General features: G+C 42.8%; 1 protein-coding gene across 1 annotated transcript in view; it reads right to left on the reverse strand.

Moving 5' to 3' along the window:
* Positions 1-18,145, reverse strand: part of LOC115480953 (disintegrin and metalloproteinase domain-containing protein 10-like) — a 261,843-nt gene that overhangs the window by 31,705 nt on the left and 211,993 nt on the right. Inside the window, exons 16-17 of the mRNA XM_030219937.1 lie at positions 3,064-3,235; positions 147-291 (exon numbers count right to left, since the gene is read on the reverse strand). Of these exons, the coding sequence (XP_030075797.1) occupies positions 147-291; positions 3,064-3,235 (317 nt within the window). The remainder of the gene's footprint in view (positions 1-146; positions 292-3,063; positions 3,236-18,145) is intronic.

Raw genomic sequence — 18,145 nt, forward strand, 5'->3', positions numbered from 1 at the left:
ATGCAGCAAAACAGCACTACTGCTAGTAGCACCCTGTGGTAGTTCTGCCTTTGCTGAGTGCCATTTCCAGTGCTAGAAATTTTTTTTTTCTAGAGCAGGGGCAGGGAGTAGTTATGCCCGGCAATTATAAGAATTTCAAGTCATACCTGCAGATTTTTTCTGGTTTCAATCTACACTGCAATTCTTCTGCAGTTCTGGAGCCATAACAGCAAGGGTCAGAGTCACTGGCACCCACATCACATTCCTCTCCTGGCTCCACAATTTGATTTCCACAGATTGGACGGTCACTTTCTAAAGAAAGAAAGGAAAATTTCTGGGTTTCTTCTCAGTTTCTTTCTTTGAGTCCAACCAGACCAGTCTAGAAGACATAGGTTATATAAGTCAGCCAGCAGATAGAGACAAAGACTAATGAGCTGTGTTCCTGTAACAAAGCATATGTTGATCAACCAAATGAAATACCCGAATTGCTAAGATGTGCAGGGGAGAACTCAGGGCTCCCGAACTTAGATGTGCTACCTTAGAACAACTTAAGGAGGTACTGGCTACACCTTATAGTCTACATTAGATCAGAAATTAAGACAGAGCAATCAATAAGGATCCCATTCTTTAGACTATAGGGCAGGCATCTAGACTGGTCTGTTTGGACTCAAAGAAAGAAAATTAGTAGGTAAGACCAAATTTTTCCTTCACTTTCATCCTAACCAGACCAGTCCAGAATATATAGCATTTAACAAAGCAATCCTTATTTTAGGTGGGTAGAAAGTACTCCTGCCAGGCTGCCACCAAAACTCTGGCTCCAAAAGCCACTTCTTCCCTACCTTGCACAACTAACCTATAAAATTTGTCAAAGAAGAGAAAGGGCTGGAGTACGTGCTGCAGGCCATAGATGAAGAAGGACAGTCCAAGCCGTGGACAATTTTCCCTGAGCTCGTCAGACTGGTTTCATTATTACCAACTACAGCACTACATAGTGAGCCTCCCGCAAGAAGCGTTAGCAGAGGATGTGCAAGAAGAGTTGGGCTCGGCGCTCTCATTGGGGGCACAACACAAAGTCCCACTAACGTTCTACCATAGGCACTTAAAAGACATGGCAAAAGAACCAGACTTTGAGAGACTATCAAAACTGTGGAGCGAGGAATTGGGGACAGAAATAACAGCTGCAATGCAGCGGGAACATCTCATTGGATACTGCAGGAACATGGATCAAGCAAACTTCTGGGAATTACAATTTAAGTTTATATTGAGAGCATACATACCTCCCAGACGAGCATTTCATATGGGATTATCGCCGGATGGAGCATGCCCCAAATGCGCAGCAGAAGGAGCAACGTTGGGTCATATGTTTTGGGGCTGTCCGCAGGTCAGGAAGTTTTGGAGAGACTTGACCAAGCAGACGGCCACCGCTTGAAATATAAACTGGCAAGCGGATGCCCGGCTCCTCTTTGGCTACCTGCGGCTAACCAGACCCCTGCCAGGGGGATGCCGAGCATTTGCCCTGCGCACAGTAATGGTGGCGAAGAAAACAATATTGTTGGCATGGCTGTCTGTGGAGGGCCCTACGGTGTCTCAGTGGAGAGGGCAGATGATCCACCTGTTGCGCACGGAGAGAACGAGCTTGAGAACCCGACGGCCACTATGCACTAAGAATTTCTGGAACTGCTGGCTCATGCTAACATCCCAGGCCAGGGGACAAATAATGAACATGTGAAACAGAAGTGGGGGCATTCCGCTCTCTTTGGTCTTTGGCACGCTTTGCCTTGGGTTGGGCATGTTTGTTTTTAGCCGGCGGTCCTAGATCTCCGGCTTTGGTCCGCTACCTCAGCGGGAGGCTTCCGCTCTGTGTTCCCTGGTGGGTGTGGGAGATGTTTGCCAATGAGTTGCAGTCTGCTTCTAATTCCTCGGGAGGCTTGTTTTACGCCTCCCTAAGTCCTCGTTGGTGGGACATGATTCTAGGATCTGTTGGTTGAGGTCCGAGCCGGTTAGGTTCTTCTAGCTGCTCCTTGTTTGCTGTTCTTGGGGATTTCCAACTCAGAGGCAGTTTGGAGAGTGTACAACGTTTTCTTTCCTCTCTGTCTTTAATTGCTGATCACCATGGGTTGTCATCTCCTTTCTGCTATGTTCTTTACAGATGGAGCTGGGTCTTTCTGGCTTCCATATTTTGGTCTCTTTCTAGGTTTCTTTCTCAGGCTCCTCAGATCCTCAGGGTTTTTGCTCTCTCCATGGTGTTTTTGCCTTGCTCTCTTGAGACCGCTGTCTTTTTGCCGCTCTTAGGGTTCTGTGGACAGTTCCTCTTTTCGGGGTTCCTCTCTGAGAGATTTCTTGGTGTCTGTATGGACATTTTTCTTTGTTCCAGGGGGCTACTGATTTTTCTTGTCCTGCCCTACTGCTGTGACTGCTGTGACTGCTTTGCTACATCCCATTGGTCTAGGCTGGTCTAGAATTGATGACGAGGAAGGAAAAATGATGTTTCTTACCTGATAATTTTCTTTCTTCCAAAATTATCAAGTAAGAAACATAATTTTTCCATCTTGGAGCTATAATTAAGTCACAGGGACTAAATATGTGCACAGAATAACATTTTATCAGAATTGTGTGCATACTTTTTCCTGTCATTTTTCCACCTTCATGAAAAGGAGGTGCAAAATCCACAAGCAGGAGTGTCCCAAGCTAGAATTGTCCCTATGTGACATGCTCCTTAGCGCTCCCACCTCACCTTAGTGCTGCACCTGCCATAGGGGAGGTAATGGATGGGAAGCAATTTTTGAATTCCTGTATCCTTTATACCCTGTGCAGCCGCATAGCTCATAGAGCCCTCAGGACAGCCCTGTCCACAGGGACTTTTTTTTGCCTGCAAACTTGTGCAAATGAATTTTCAAAAGAAAAGTTGCACAAATTATTTCATCTGACAACTGCTTACCAGGTCCTTAAGTATAAGCCTACCCCCAGAATTTGCACCTAAGCAGGCTATGGACAACTGCTCTCTCTAGAGTTCAAATATTTAGATGGCTGATGTTAAGATTGATGAGCTCTGAAGCAAACCCAGCATGAAACATTTCTTCATACCCACAAAGCACTGGTCTTTCTTTGCTTTTAGAAGATTTCCAATGAATGCTATGCTGCACGAGGAGAACTTATCATTGTTGTACTGATTCCCATCCATAGCATAGGGAAACATCAGATAATTTCCTTCTTTGGAGCTTGTGTTGAAACTGGAACATTCTTTACCTTCATCATGCTAAAATAGAGAGAAAGCAATCACATTAAAAGATAGTAACAGTAGGTAGGCAGACTAATTCCAAATTAATTATTGTTTATATATTTTTTTGGGTTGTGATGCCTTTTGATAGACTGACATAGAAGTATTCCATAGGTGGTTCTGTACATAAACCTTCGAGACTGAATTAGCCCCCCTTTTCTTTTAGACAGTATGATAGTATCTGATTATCTCAAAATGGTTAAAGAGCTAGATAAAAGTGAAGGCAAAAGCCATATGAATGTTTGAATGTATTGGCAGAGGAAGGGTCAGCAGCAAAAAGGAGTTGATAATGCCTTATTTGGAATACTGCACAGAATTCTGGAGACTGTACCTTCAAAATGTTATATGGACATATGGACAGGATGGAATCAGTCGAGAGGGCGGCTACTAAAATAGGCAGTGGTTTTTATCATAAACAGTGGTTGTCAACCGGTCCTCAGGACACACCCAACCAGTCAGGTTTTCAGGATACCCACAATAATATGTATGAGATAAATTTGCATGCACTACCTCCACTGTATGCAATTCTATTTCATGTATATTCATTATGGATATCCTGAAAACCTGACTGGCTGGGTGTGTGCCTAGGACTGGGTTGAGAACTCCTGCTCATAAAGCATATGGGGACAGACAAAGATAAGAAAGGTGAGAGAGGGGAGATATGCACAGGAGGCAGGCTTCTTTCAACTGAAAGGCAGTTCTTGAACAAGGAGTACAGGATGCTAGGCTGCATAGAGAGAGACATATCCAGTAGAAGAAAGGAGGTGTTGATGCCTTCGTACAAGTCATTGATGAGGCCTTATTTGGAGTATTGTGTTCAGTTTTGGAGGCTGTATCTTGCTAGGGACATCAAAAGACTTGAGGCAGTTCAGAGGAAGGTGACAAAAATGATATGGACCTTGTGCCAAAAGACGTATGAGAAGAGACTTGAAGACCTTAATATGTATACCCTAGAGCAGCGATGGCGAACCTATGGCACGCATGCCAGAGAGGGCACGCGCGCCGTCGGTCCACTCCGCCCACTCTCCCTCCCTCTGAGTACCAGGCCGCCCACCCTCACTCCCTCTTCCAAACCGCGGAAGCACCCGGCCGCCCGCCCGCCCTCCCTCCCAGCACCTCCCAGCACCAGCGTTCGCCCTCCCTCCCAGCACCTCCCAGTACCAGCGCTCACCCTCCTCCTCTGCCCATGGGCGGGACCAGAGCTTGAGAGACAGAATCGAAGCAAAGGCGCGCCAAGCGAAGACCATGCCGCATTTTGCTGTAGCTGCTGACGCCTTTTCAATTTCAGAGGAGGAGGGCGAGCGCTGGTACTGGGAGGTGCTGGGAGGGAGGGCGAACGCTGGTGCTGGGAGGTGCTGGCTGGTGCTTCGGCGGTTTGGGAGGGAAGCAGGCCTGGTGCTGGGAGGGAGGGAGGCAGGCAGGCTGGGTGCTACTGGGTGCTGGATGGGAGGGAGGCCTGGTGCTGGGAGGAGGGAGGGAGGGTGAGCGCTGGTGCTGGGAGGTGCTGGGAGGGAGGGAAGCAGGCAGGCCTGGTGCTGGGTGCTGGGAGGGAGGGAGGCAGGCCTGGTGCTGGGTGCTACTGGGTGCTGGGAGGGAGGGCGGCCTGGTGCTTCGTCGGTTTGGGAGGGAAGCAGGCCTGGTGCTGGGAGGGAGGGAGGCAGGCAGGCCTGGTGCTGGGTGCTACTGGGTGCTGGGAGGGAGGGAGGCAGGCCTGGTGCTGGGTGCTACTGGTTGCTGGATGGGAAGGAGGCCTGGTGCTGGGAGGGAGGGAGGCAGGCCTGGTGCTGGGTGGGTGGAAGGGAGGCCTGATGCTTGGAGGGTGGCCTGGTGCTAGGTGGGTTGGTGGCCTGGTGCTGGGTGGGTGGGAGGGAGATAGGCCTGGAGCTGGGTGCTACTGGGTGCTGGGTGGGAGGGAGGCCTGTCTGGTGCTGGGAGGGAGGGCGGGCAGGCAGGGGGGAGAGGAGGGTGGCTGGACATGGGTGGCTGGAGGGGAGAGGAGGGTGGCTGGACATCAGTGGCTGGACATGGATGGAGGGCAAGAAATGAAGAAGAAAGAAGGAAAGTAAAGAAAGAAATGGAAAGGAAGCCCTGGAAACGGAGTTAAGAGAGCAGCAGAATCAGAGACAACAAAGGTAGAAAAAAATCATTTTATTTTCATTTTAGTGTTTGGAATATGTCCAATTTGAGAATTTACATCTGCTGTCTTATTTTGCACTGGGTATACTGGAGCTGTAACAGCTTACAGAAATGATTTATAATGGAAGAAAATCATGTTATTTTTTTCTCCTATACTAGTATAATATTTTCAATGATGTCTGTTTATATGCGCCATGGCTGGTGTAAGGGGTGTGGCTATCATGGGGGTGGAGTCATATGTGGTGACTCCGCCCATAATGAGTACCGGCACTTTGCGATAAATAATTAGATTTTGGGTTGCTGTTTGGGCACTCGGGCTCTGAAAGGTTCGCCATCACTGCCCTAGAGGAAAGGAGGGATACAGACGTTTGTAATCCCCTCTTATAATGGGGATTACTAAAGACCATGAGAGCACTCTCCAGAGTTACTGAGGGGAGGGTTCTGAGATTGTGGGTGGTAAAGGATCCAGCCCAAGGGGGTGGGTTCCTGGGTAAGTTGTAGTGGGAAATGTTCCTGGTTGTTGAATAGGGGAGGAGTTAATAAATGTTAGTGTTGGGGAAAGCACAAGGTCTTTGTTTGCCTCTACCCCACCGGGACCCTTGTGGAGAGGGGGGATGTACTGGATGGCTTCAAGAAACTAAGGCTGAGCATTGAGGGACGTTTCTGCCAGTAAAGCATTAGCCATGAAGTGGAGGGGTGCTCCAAGTGGGAAGATCTGTTTGGAGCCAAAGGTGGTAGCCCGGAGAGGAGGGTGGACAGACAGGGAGGTCTGATCCAAAGGAAGATTTCCTTGCTGCACAAGTGCTGCAGGCACAGCCTTAGGTTGTTACACCCAGAAAGGACAGATATAGGCAGGAGGAGCTACAAATATGTGCATACTGTAGGACTGTAAACTGCATTTGAGAAGATACACCATATCCCTAAGTTTGGTTCTGGATTTATAGTTTGCATCTGATATCAGGAGGAGTGGCCTCGTGGTTAGGGTGGTGGACTCTGGTCCTGGGGAACTGAGGAACTGAGTTCGATTCCCACTTCAGGCACAGGCAGCTCCTTGTGACTCTGGGCAAGTCACTTAACCCTCCATTGCCCCAGGTACGAATAAGTACCTGGATATAATATGTAAGCCGCATTGAGCCTGCCATGAGTGGGAAAGCGCAGGGTACAAATGTAATAATAATATCAAGTTGGATTACAAACTGACTGTGTGTTTCAAAGAGGATTTGAACTGCCTGTTGCAGAGCCTTAAGTAAAGTTTGGTTTGTTTGCATAAACTCTGGATTGGAGTCTTTTCTTTGAGTGAGAGTGAAACTTATTTACTCCCAGAATGGTAAAGGAAAGAGAACAGAGTAAAGAGAAATAAAGCCCCAGCTCAAAACCTTATGGCCTTCCAGATATTTATCCAGCCCCGGCCTATGCTCAGCTCAGTGTATGTGACCAGAAAAAGCTGCAGAGCTTTGGAGAAGATCTGTTTGAGGCCCTGGGTCTTGGGTACCCCCTGACCCGCGATGAGCTAGTTGGGGCCCAGACTGTGTGTGGAGAGACCAGGGTTACATGTTTAAATACTTAAAAGGTATTAATATGCAAACTAATCTCTTTCAGAGACAGGGAAAGCAGTAGAACCAGAGGTCATGAGTTGAGGTTGCAGAGTGGATGGCTTAGGAGCAATGTCAGGAAATACTTTTTTACAGAGAAGATGAAGGATATCTGGAATGCCTTCCCTCAGGAGGCTGTGATGACAAAAACAGTGATGGAATTCAAGAATGCGTGAGATAAATAGAAAGGAACACTATATAGAAAAAGGATGGCATCGAATGCTGGGCAGACTGGAATGTACTTTGGCAACAACCCCAATAGTTGGGTAGTAGGACCGGTGCTGGGCAGACTTCTACAGTCTGTGCCCCAAAATTGGCACTGAGCGACCAAGATATTCATGGCCACCTCGAGTCATTCATGAGGTACTTTGTGTGGAGGAGTGGCCTAGTGGTTAGGGTGGTGGACTCTGGTCCTGAGGAACTGGGTTCAATTCCCACTTCAGGCACAGGCAGTTCCTTGTGACTCTGGGCAAGTCAGTTAACCCTCCATTGCCCCATGTAAGCCGCATTGAGCCTGCCATGAGTGGGAAAGCGCGGGGTACAAATGTAACAAAAAAAAAAAATGCCTTCTGACTATCTAGACACACAATATCAGCTGGCTCATGTTTATCCACACGTTTATTCACAGTAACACAGTAAATGATGGCAGATAAAATAACTGCACAGTAGAGGTCACAGTTAACAACATCACTGTTTTTGCTCTAAGGGATTTAAACTGGCGCCAGCAAATGTTTTCATCTAGACTGCTGTGCTTGTGTTAACTAATCTGTGGCGATTAGATCCTGCCATCATTATTTCTAATCATTCATCTGCGTCCAGGGCGTGGCAGCATACTCCGCCACTTGCTTTTCCTATCACTCTGCTACTGGTGTGGGAGTAAGCTCTGCCCACTCTCATCTGACGTGACCTACTTTAAGGGATTTACACTGTGGTGCCAGCGGCGCAGTGCCTAAGGTGTATGCCAAAGGCGCACACCTTAGTGCGTGCCTTTGAATGGTGCCTGTAGCGAGGTTAAAGATCACCATTTACTCACTCTGTAACCTATTTGGTATTCTTGTTTAGTTTGAGTTATTTTTGCATTTTAAAATGGATTGATTATGATTTTATACCGTTATTCTCTTTCTCTTGGGTGTAATTGGTGACAGATCACAGTTAGTTTGGGGCTTACCGATATTGTCAGTCCCTAATTCCCTTATACTGTTATGAACTCGACTGACAATTCTTTATTGGACTGCTCTTGATTTTTAGTTAGGCCTATTGAGGTCTTGATTAGAGAGCGAAAATATCGATCTAATAGAAACAAAGCTGAGTATCAGACCAGAGTTAGTTATAGACAGTATTATTAAAAACCGTCAGTACAACACGAGTTTCAGACTGAATTTATCCCTGTACTTTTTTCTATGCTAATTTTTGCTCTCTGTGTAATAAGGCAGATACCATACGTGATTGGATAGTTGAGATACATCCAGGGCTTGCGTGGTTCACATCAGATGATGACCCAGCATTAAATGATTTTATGCCCTGTTGGTTACACATTTATATCTGTATCTAGGCAAGGAAGAAAGGGGGAGGGATTGGTATTATTTACAGAGATTGTTTTAATATTAATTTAGAGGAAAAATTTAGCTCTCCTTTTTTTAGAGATTTTATGTTGTAAAATTTGTGATTCTTCTTTGGTCGGATTTTTACACTGTATGTTATTTTATTGTCTGCCAGGTAAATGGCCTAATGCGAAAGACAACTTTTATGATTTTGTAGGGAAATGCACTGTGAATTCAGCACATAAATTATTGTTGGGGGATATAAACTTGCATTTAGAAGCCAAGGATGATTCCCATGTGGTTGAACTAAAAATATTTTTAGAGAATTTGGTTAAGTATTGCCTATCCCCTCCTCTACTCATGAAAGGGGTCACCATCACCATCTGGATTTATTAGCTTATTCCTTTATATCGACTTAAGAAATTTCTTGCTCTGATAGTAAATGGGCTCAGGTTATCTGGTCAGATCATTTCCAAGCCTCTCTTACCCTCTACTGGCTAAAATTTGTATAACATAGAAGGAACAACTCTTGCCCTCACTCTATGATAAAATTGTCTAGATTAGAACTGATCAGATCTTATTTTGGAAAAGCATACTGTCACAAATTCCTTTAGAGTTTTTTTACCAGCTGATCTGATATTTCTGACCAGTTATAATATGTTTAAGAAGGGTTTAAAGACGTTACTCTTTGAGACGTATGTAGCAAAGAAATGACCAAGTGCTTTGATTAGGCTTTAACTTTGATGTATTCTGTCTCTTTTGCATCCTAGACATTTTTGTGTTCTAGTTTTCTTATTGTAACCCGCTGTGAACTACATGATTGGTATTGGCGGGTTATAAGTTAACTATCTGTATCTGTAACAAGTCTCTGATACCAACACACATTACTAAATCCCGGTGACTGAAAAATGGTATTTACAATCTCAGACAGCCAGATAACCCCATAGACTGCATGTCAAAATACCCCAATCAGATCCCAGTCCACACAAGTTCAACACATAGATCTTTTAGAACTTGTTGTAAAGGCAGATCTCACCAAAACCTAATTAAGATCAACTGCGCTAAGATTTCTTTAGTAGATACAGACTATAACGTGATGGAATGCTTATATTTTAATGCAAGGTCTGTCTGCAGAAAGTCCTCTGTTAGTGCAGACTTTATTGGAGACTTCACACCAGGCCTTTTCTTTATAACTGAAACATGGATCCCAGACTACAGTTCACCACATATTCTGGCTATTTGCCCACCTAGTTTTAAGGCCATGAACTGCCCAAGACAAAACAAGAAAGGGGGTGGGCTGGCCTTGTTGTATAGAGGTTTCCTAGATATCCAATTCATACATTATTATGGAGATGACTTTTTAGAAATTATGACTTGTAACTTGTTATCCTGGTCTAAGACATGTTCCCTGGGCTTACTGCTTATGTATAGACCACCTAAGCCATGGCAACAAGCTCAAGAAAAATAATTTGAAAAGATTTCTTACTTTGTACTGAACTGTACGGACCTATTGATCCTAGGTGACCTTAATCTACATCTAGAAGACCACTTGGAACCCTTATGTGCAACAATTTACAACATTCTTAGAGTCCTTGAATTTGCTTTTAGATTCCTGGAAGGTCACATAAGTGGAAGGCCACAAATTAGACTTTATGGCTTCCTCCAGAAGCTCTGAACATTTACTCCTGGACCAGCTTAAGCTGGTCCCCCCTAATATAGTCAGACCATTACTCCCTCTCGTTTTATCTAAAACTTATCAATTCGAAATCAAACCAAAAAGAGAATACAATTGAGTTCCAAAAAAGTAAGATTGAATCATTTGGACTTGGTTTTACCCAAACTAAGGGCAGATTCCCAAAATTATGACTTCTGTGTTTGGGATACTACTATTAATGATATTCTTGAGGTAGAAGCTCCTGTCAGAGCAAAACAAGTGAGACAGGTAGCTAATCCTTGGTTCTGCAACTCACTAGCAATCAAAAAAAGATCTTGCAGGTGCTTAGAGTGTACCTAGAGAAGGACAAGGGATAGTTCAGTCTATGCAAGTTGGAGAAAAGAAATAAAGGAATATAAGTATCAAATAGAACAAGCCAAAAAGGAATTTTATGGCTGAGAAATCATTAACTCACTCAATCCATCTAAAGAGTTTACGAGAACTTGACCAATACTGATAATATACTGAAGATTCCAAGATCCCTGCAACCTGAGGAAGAAATACTAGCACACTTTTTTTCAGGATAAACTGAAGAAAATTAATCAGACCTTCATTACGAACAATTCCAAACCAGCAATTACTTCATCCAATAACACACAAATAGATGTTACAGCAGATAAAACTTGGGACTTCTTTGAGAAGGTCACCCCAACAATTGTTAAAAGGAACCTGACCAGACTCTCAAAAAAATCATGCAGCTTGGACATCTATCCCTCAAACTTGCTGTCCGAAATGCAACCAGAAAAATGTTAAATTGGCTCACCAAATGTATTAATATCAACCTCCAGCTGGGTCTAACCCCTCTGCCAAAATCTACAAGTGCTGGTCTGACTAAAGTAGAGAACTATCACCCCATTGCCAGTATCCCGTGGATGGCAATGTTGCTATAATTTTCAGTAAATGAACAACTGCAAAATTACATAGAAACTTTTAATGTTCTTCATACGACACAGAATGGATTTAGATTGAATCATAGCACAGAAACATTACTCCTTGTTCTTACAACCAAGATCAGACATTTATTGAGTCAGGGGCTATACGGGCAGTACTACCATAATTTGATATATCAGCTGCCTTTGATGCCATAAACCATACCATACTCTTGTCTATGCTATCTGAAATAGGACTCACAGGAGTAGCATTGATGTGGTTTGAGAAATTTCTAAGGAACAGTGTCAAGGGTGTCTATAATTTTAGCTATAAGCTATAAAGTTTTACTTCAGGTATACTGCATTACTTCCCATCCCCCAAACGCAGCCTAATATAAATGGTGACCCACAACATCTACTAAAACTTCTATCTGCTGGTCAGAGAGAAGATTGTAGTTTAATTTATAGAAATTTATTTTTAATGAAATCCTTTTTCTTGTCCCAAGTTTTGCATTTGCTGTTTGTAGCTACTGCAATAGAGATCAGGAATTGCTTTTTATGAGTGTAAGTGAAGTGGAAGCTGTCTGATTAACTCTACCCAAGCCCAATTTCCCCCCCATTTTCACCAAAATTCGTAAGTATATAATTGCTATTCTGTTAGGTAATATATTTTTATGTAATTTGAGCTCTGTTCAAATCTTAGTTCTCATTCTTTGAAACCATGCTTCCTTTTTCAGCTCTGAGTTTTCTGATTACTAAAGCTACAGTCCTTCATAAAAAGAAAAAAAGGCACAGGATTGGTAGAGAATTCCTTCTTTGTGGCCACAAGAAGCTTCTTTACATCCTTGTTTTTTTAAATGTTTGATTTCATGGCTTTAAAACACTGTAACTAGAGATATATTTTACTTAGTTATAGTCAGATACAACTATCTAAATTAGTAAAACTCTGTGACTGTTTTAGCATTTATCTTTTCCACCAGTTGAAAATGAAAAAAGCCCCTCTCTTTTAAACACATTTTTCTTTTATTTCTTGGAGGGAATATTTCTGAGAGCATAGATAAGTTGTTTCCTTTGTTCTGGACTGCATGGCTTGGCCTAAATAAATTATAGGTGTCTGTTTGTCATGTTTACTTAGCAATATTCCTTTGTTTTCAATTCAATGCTAGAAACTTAACTATGTTTGAGAGCACTAAGCGCTTTTCTTTGAAATGATTACTATTTCTTGTTATCTCCTTCGCTGTGTGAGCCCTTGGAATCCTGCATTCCAGCAGTACTGATAAGGATTAAATTACCTTTTGTCTTTAGACCAAAGCAATTGACTGCTGACCTGGCACTGCTTTTGCATCATAAAAGAAAAAAAAAACAGTTTGCCAAGTTTGCCCTACAATTTTAATCTTACTGGCTTAAATCTACTATTTATTTGATACAATACTATGCAACTATTTCTTTTGTGTATATGATTTCTAGATAACAATTTTGTTTTCCTGATAAACTTGCTAAGAATTCTACAGTTTTATTTTCAGCATTTTTAAAATATTAGGAATATTTGGTCTACATTCCAGTATGAAAATTTATGGTGGTTTCCCTGCTTGGTTTAAAAACTATGAATGAAACATGTACATGTGTGTCCTAAGAATGACATAGCCAGACCAGTGGAATATAAAGAAATATTATTTGTAATATACTCCAAAGAGCCTCTTTATTACCTGCAGAAATGAAGAATCTCAATGGAGCATTTAAACAGAACTATTGTACATTTTTTCCTACTTCTGGAGTAGCTATGCCATATTATTAATTTTTGCACATAAGAAGTACTTCTAGCCCTAGGACACTGTTTTGGTAATTTATCATACATACTTGTGTATAACACCATGTTTAATTTAAAAGTTATGACCAGTACTAGATTCCAGAAGCATGATCTAATTTACAACCTCTTAATTCTTTGTCTTTTATTTGTTTGTCTGTCTTTATGTTACCCCTTACATACAATCAGTATAAGTGATCACTTCTGACTTTTTTCCAATTTTGTGAGTAGTACAATCAGTACATATAAAAAGCTTCTCTCCTGAATACATATTAGTTGTGTATGTAATATAACAAAAGATTTATTTTCTGCATTCCCTAGTAGACATGTTAACTACTTATATTCTATCTTTTATCAACATTTGTAATACATTAGATACAGCTAAAGTGTAATTTTTTCACATTCGGTACAGAATTAGGGTCTCTTTTTCTTTAAGCTAAACTTTTCTTTAAAGACTACTTTTACTTGGATGATATCTTTGCCCCATCTTGATTGTACAGAAATATGTGCTATATTTCTTGCCTGATCTATGTGAATCTTTGTAAAGGTCAGTCAAGGATGCAGCTTTTGTCTGTCTCATTAGGATTTTTCTTTTTTTTTATTAAAGCTGATTTTTCTTACATTGGATTCAAAATTTGACATCCACATTTTAGATTCTGATTAGTATGTTTTTAATACAAGGATACATTTTACATTAACTGTGAGATTTGCTGTAAGGCTCCTGCTTGTATTTTTCTGTTATGCCTACATGCTACATACTTTTATACTTTAAACTTTGTGATACAGTTTTATTGTTCCCATATGGTTACATTCTATTCCTCCCTAATATCCCTGAGCAATCAGCTGTAGTTTGCAAGTGAGATTCATCAACACAGGATGTACCACAGTCCTGCTGAAACTTTTGTTTTGCTAATGTGATTAGTGATAAGTAAAATTTGTCTCCTGATTTACTTAATGTGTTTAGTTCATTACTCTTATGATTAAAATTAAAAAAAAATAATAATAATATATATATATATCTGTGTCACTGTACCTCAGGTAACTGAGATTCAATAGAAATTGCCCCACAGGAAACGTTAATCTTGATGAATGTTTACATAAAGAAGAAGTTAATATATTTTGTGTACCTTGAATGAAAATATTTTGTACTGCCCCAGAACAAAGACAGTGCCTTTCTAGGCGACTGCCTAGTTTGCCCCAATTTACTTAAATTGCCTTCTCTTTCACCATATTATCTCAGAAAAAAGAGGGATATTTCTACATCATGATAATGCTAAACAGCTGTCTATTTCCCCCCTTTTTTATGTATTCTTTATTACCTTTATTTACTATAAATGGAGAAACTGTGCTCCTAACTGATTACTTGATGTCCTAATCTTCTTTGTTATGCAAGCTATGAATTAGTTTTCTTAGGAGAAATATAGAACTTTATTTTCCCTAATTTCCATTGTTAACAATTGGATGCTGATGTAATTTTTATTTTTTCCTAATTTATTTTCCATGGAATGCCTTACCACGTAACCTAAAAACAATTCACGAACTAACTTTCATAAATCTCTGAAGACATATCTCTTCAATAAGGCATACCACAACGATCAATAATTGTAACTCCTACACATCACCACTTTACCTTACATTCTAACTGGTTTCTTTCTATGTCTATCATCCTATTCTATATGCAATTCCAACTGTAACCTTTTTTACTCTGGAACGGCGAATGCCATAACGGAACAATGTAAGCCACATTGAGCCTGCAAAAAGGTGGGAAAATGTGGGATACAAATGCACAAAATAATAATAATAAATAATAATAAATGTAATGTGCCTATCTAATGCTTTCAATAAGCTTGTTTGTAATAGCCCTATGATAAAGATTTAAAAAAATAATGTCTTGAATTGTATGGAATATAATTGTGCAGAACTTACAAGAATTCTCCCATTCAATTTTGGAAAATGTTATGTTGAAAGTTACAGAAATGTTTAAACTAATGAGAAAGTCTATTTGTAATGAGAGCTGAAAATATGCATGTGTAAACTAAATCTATGTAGAAATGTTTGTACAGGGACATGTATATGACTTCTGACATCCTCTTTTTAGTCAGACAAGTATGGCCATTGATTTTTATTATATCCTACATATACCTTGAACTGTGCAAACCATGAAATCTGAGAACACCCTTGAGTTAATGCCATGCTGTTAAGGAATTCAACAACCATTAAGTGGACTATTTAACTTGCTAGAAACCATTAGCCCTCTAAATGGAAGTTTTCTACATGCAACATGATGCCTGCCTGTGTGAACCTTCCAACTGTGTACAGACTGCTGCTTCATAATACCAGAACCTACACTGACCGTCGATTTCTCTGATGCCAGGATTGTCTACTTATCAAATCAACAAAGTTTTAAGTGTCTTTGAATACCCTGCTTTCTAGCTGCTTACATTGTAAAACCACACATTATGGACTTTTCCAAAGATTTTATTTTTATTACTTAATTAACTCCTTACATCACAAGCTGTTTTATGTACTGTTTGTTATTCCGGATGTGAGCCCTTGAGCCCAGGCCAACGCCTAGTATAGGATTTTGGCCAAGGCCTAGGGTAGACCGAACAGGCCCCACACACCACCCCAGCCACCAAGCCCCGCACATTCACAACAGCCAACAGTCACCACCAGAAAGTGGGAGATACAGCCGATCAGGAACCCACTCATGCAGAGATGAAGCAAGCAGGCCTCATGGCCGACCGGGAACCGAGTCACACTCTGGGAAGGGAGAAAGAACAACAAGAGTTCCACACGCAACTGGGCCACAAGCAGCGCACACAGTGCAGGGTAGAGCCACAAAGGAAAGGGTGAGAGGCAGAAGCCTCTAAAGGTATAAAAGGCTGTGCCACAGGCAAACAAGAATACAGGAATCCCCAGAAAGAAACACTCTAGGCTTATACAACACAGCACTCAAGGAAAAAAGGAAACCAACTATAGGAATACACTCTAGGCTGAACAAGGGAACTAGGTTGTACCTACAGCATACAACCATAGGCGGTCGGTGGCCCAACTGTTTGGGAAGGCTAAAGGGGGCGGGGTTAGGGGTGGGGCCAGGGGTGGAGCTTAAATCCATAATTGTCTGATAACACAGAAAAAAAATTAAAATAAAAGTCACAATTAATACCTTTTTTAAAATTTAAATATTAGATATATATCATATGCAAAGAATAAAGTGGTTGCTCAAAGCATATACTAACCACAATCGCTCAACTGCAAAACACTATGCACAACTTTGTGCAAAAACACACTCAGAACCTTACTGTAACATAAATATTACACTGGGCAGAACCTAATACACCAATATACCACCCATATGGAAAATGCAGACCGTCAACAATATGAAACAAGGGATCATAATATCACAATTCTCATGTAGAGCCACAAAACACCCTAATTCATGTTTAATATGGGATAAAATGCCATAACTAAGTAAATAAATATAAACTTTTAATGTTGAGCACCTGATTCTCAAAGTGGACATATTCCAGACACTATAATGAAAATAAAATGATCTTTTCTACCTTTGTTGTCTGGTGACTTTGTTTTTCTGATCATGCTGGCCCAGTATCCAATTCTGCTGCTATCTGTCCTCTTAACTCCATTTCCAGGGCTTCCTTTCCATTTATTTCTTTACTTTCCGCCTTTCTTCTTCATTTCTTGCCTTACATCCGTAAGTAAAAGCTGGGTCCTCTGCAGACTTGACTGTCCAATGGATCCAGCTTCTGCCTATTTTCTCCATCGATGTGCAGGTTTTCTCCCTTTTCCCTCATCTCATCTTCTTCCTCTCTCTTCCCTACCCTCCATCCATGTCCAGCATTTCTTCTCTCTCCCTTCCCCTCCATCCATGTGCATCTCGTTTCTCTGTCTTCCCTCCCCTCCATGCATGTCCAGAATTTCTCCCCTTCATCCATGTGCACCTCCTTCCTGTCTTCCCTTCCCTCCCCTCCATCCATGTCCAACAATTCTCCTCTCTCCCTGTCCTCCCCTCCATCCATGTCCAGCAACCCTCCTCTCTCCCCTGCCCTCCCTTCCACCCACCCATGTCCAGCAACTCTCCTCTCTCCTCTAGCCACCCATCCATGTCCAGCAACTCTACTCTCCCCTCCATCCACCTATGTCCAGCAAATCTCCTCTCCCCTTCCCTCCCCTCCATCCATGTCCAACAATTCTCATCTCTCCCTGCTCTCCCCTCCATCCATGTCCACCAACTCTCCTCTCTCCTCTGCCCTCCATCCATCCATGTCCAGCAACCCTCCTCTCTCCCCTGCCCTCCCCTCCATCCACCCATGTTCAGCAACCCTCCTCTCCCCTCTAGCCACCCACCCATGTCCAGCAACCCTCCTCTCCCCTCTAGTCACCCACCCATGTCCAGCAACTCTACTCTCCCCTCCATCCACCTATGTCCAGCAAATCTCCTCTCCCCTGACCTCCTCTCCATCCATGTCCAGCAGCCCTCCTCTCTCCCCTGCCCTGCCCTCTATCCACCCATGTTCAGCAACCCTCCTCTCTCCCCTTCCCTCCCCTCCATCCATGTCCAACAATTCTCATCTCTCCCTGCTCTCCCCTCCATCCATGTCCAACAATTCCTCTAGCCACCCACCCATGTCCAGCAACCCTCCTCTCCCCTCTAGCCACCCACCCATGTCCAGCAACCCTTCTCTCCCCTCTAGCCACCCACCCATGTCCAGCAACTCTACTCTCCCCTCCATCCACCTATGTCCAGCAAATCTCCTCTCCCCTGACCTCCCCTCCATCCATGTCCAGCAGCCCTCCTCTCTCCCCTGCCCTGCCCTCTATCCACCCATGTTCAGCAACCCTCCTCTCTCCCTTTCCCTCCCCTCCATCCATGTCCAACAATTCTCATCTCTCCCTGCCCTCCCCTCCATCCATGTTCACCAACCCTCCTCTCTCCTCTGCCCTCCATCCATCCATGTCCAGCAACCCTCCTCTCTCCCCTGCCCTCCCCTCCATCCACCCATGTTCAGCAACCCTCGGGAGGTGGTGGAGATGAAAACGGTAACGGAGTTCAAACATGCGTGGGATATGCATAGAGGAATCCTGTGCAGAAGGAATGGATCCTCAGAAGCTTAGCTGAAATTGGGTGGCGGAGCAGGTGGGGGGAAGAGGGAGTGGTGGTTGGGAGACGAGGATAGGGGAGGGCAGACTTATACGGTCTGTACCAGAGCCG

This window comes from Microcaecilia unicolor, chromosome 11 (assembly GCF_901765095.1).
Source record: "Microcaecilia unicolor chromosome 11, aMicUni1.1, whole genome shotgun sequence".
In the NCBI taxonomy this organism is placed as follows: domain Eukaryota; kingdom Metazoa; phylum Chordata; class Amphibia; order Gymnophiona; family Siphonopidae; genus Microcaecilia; species Microcaecilia unicolor.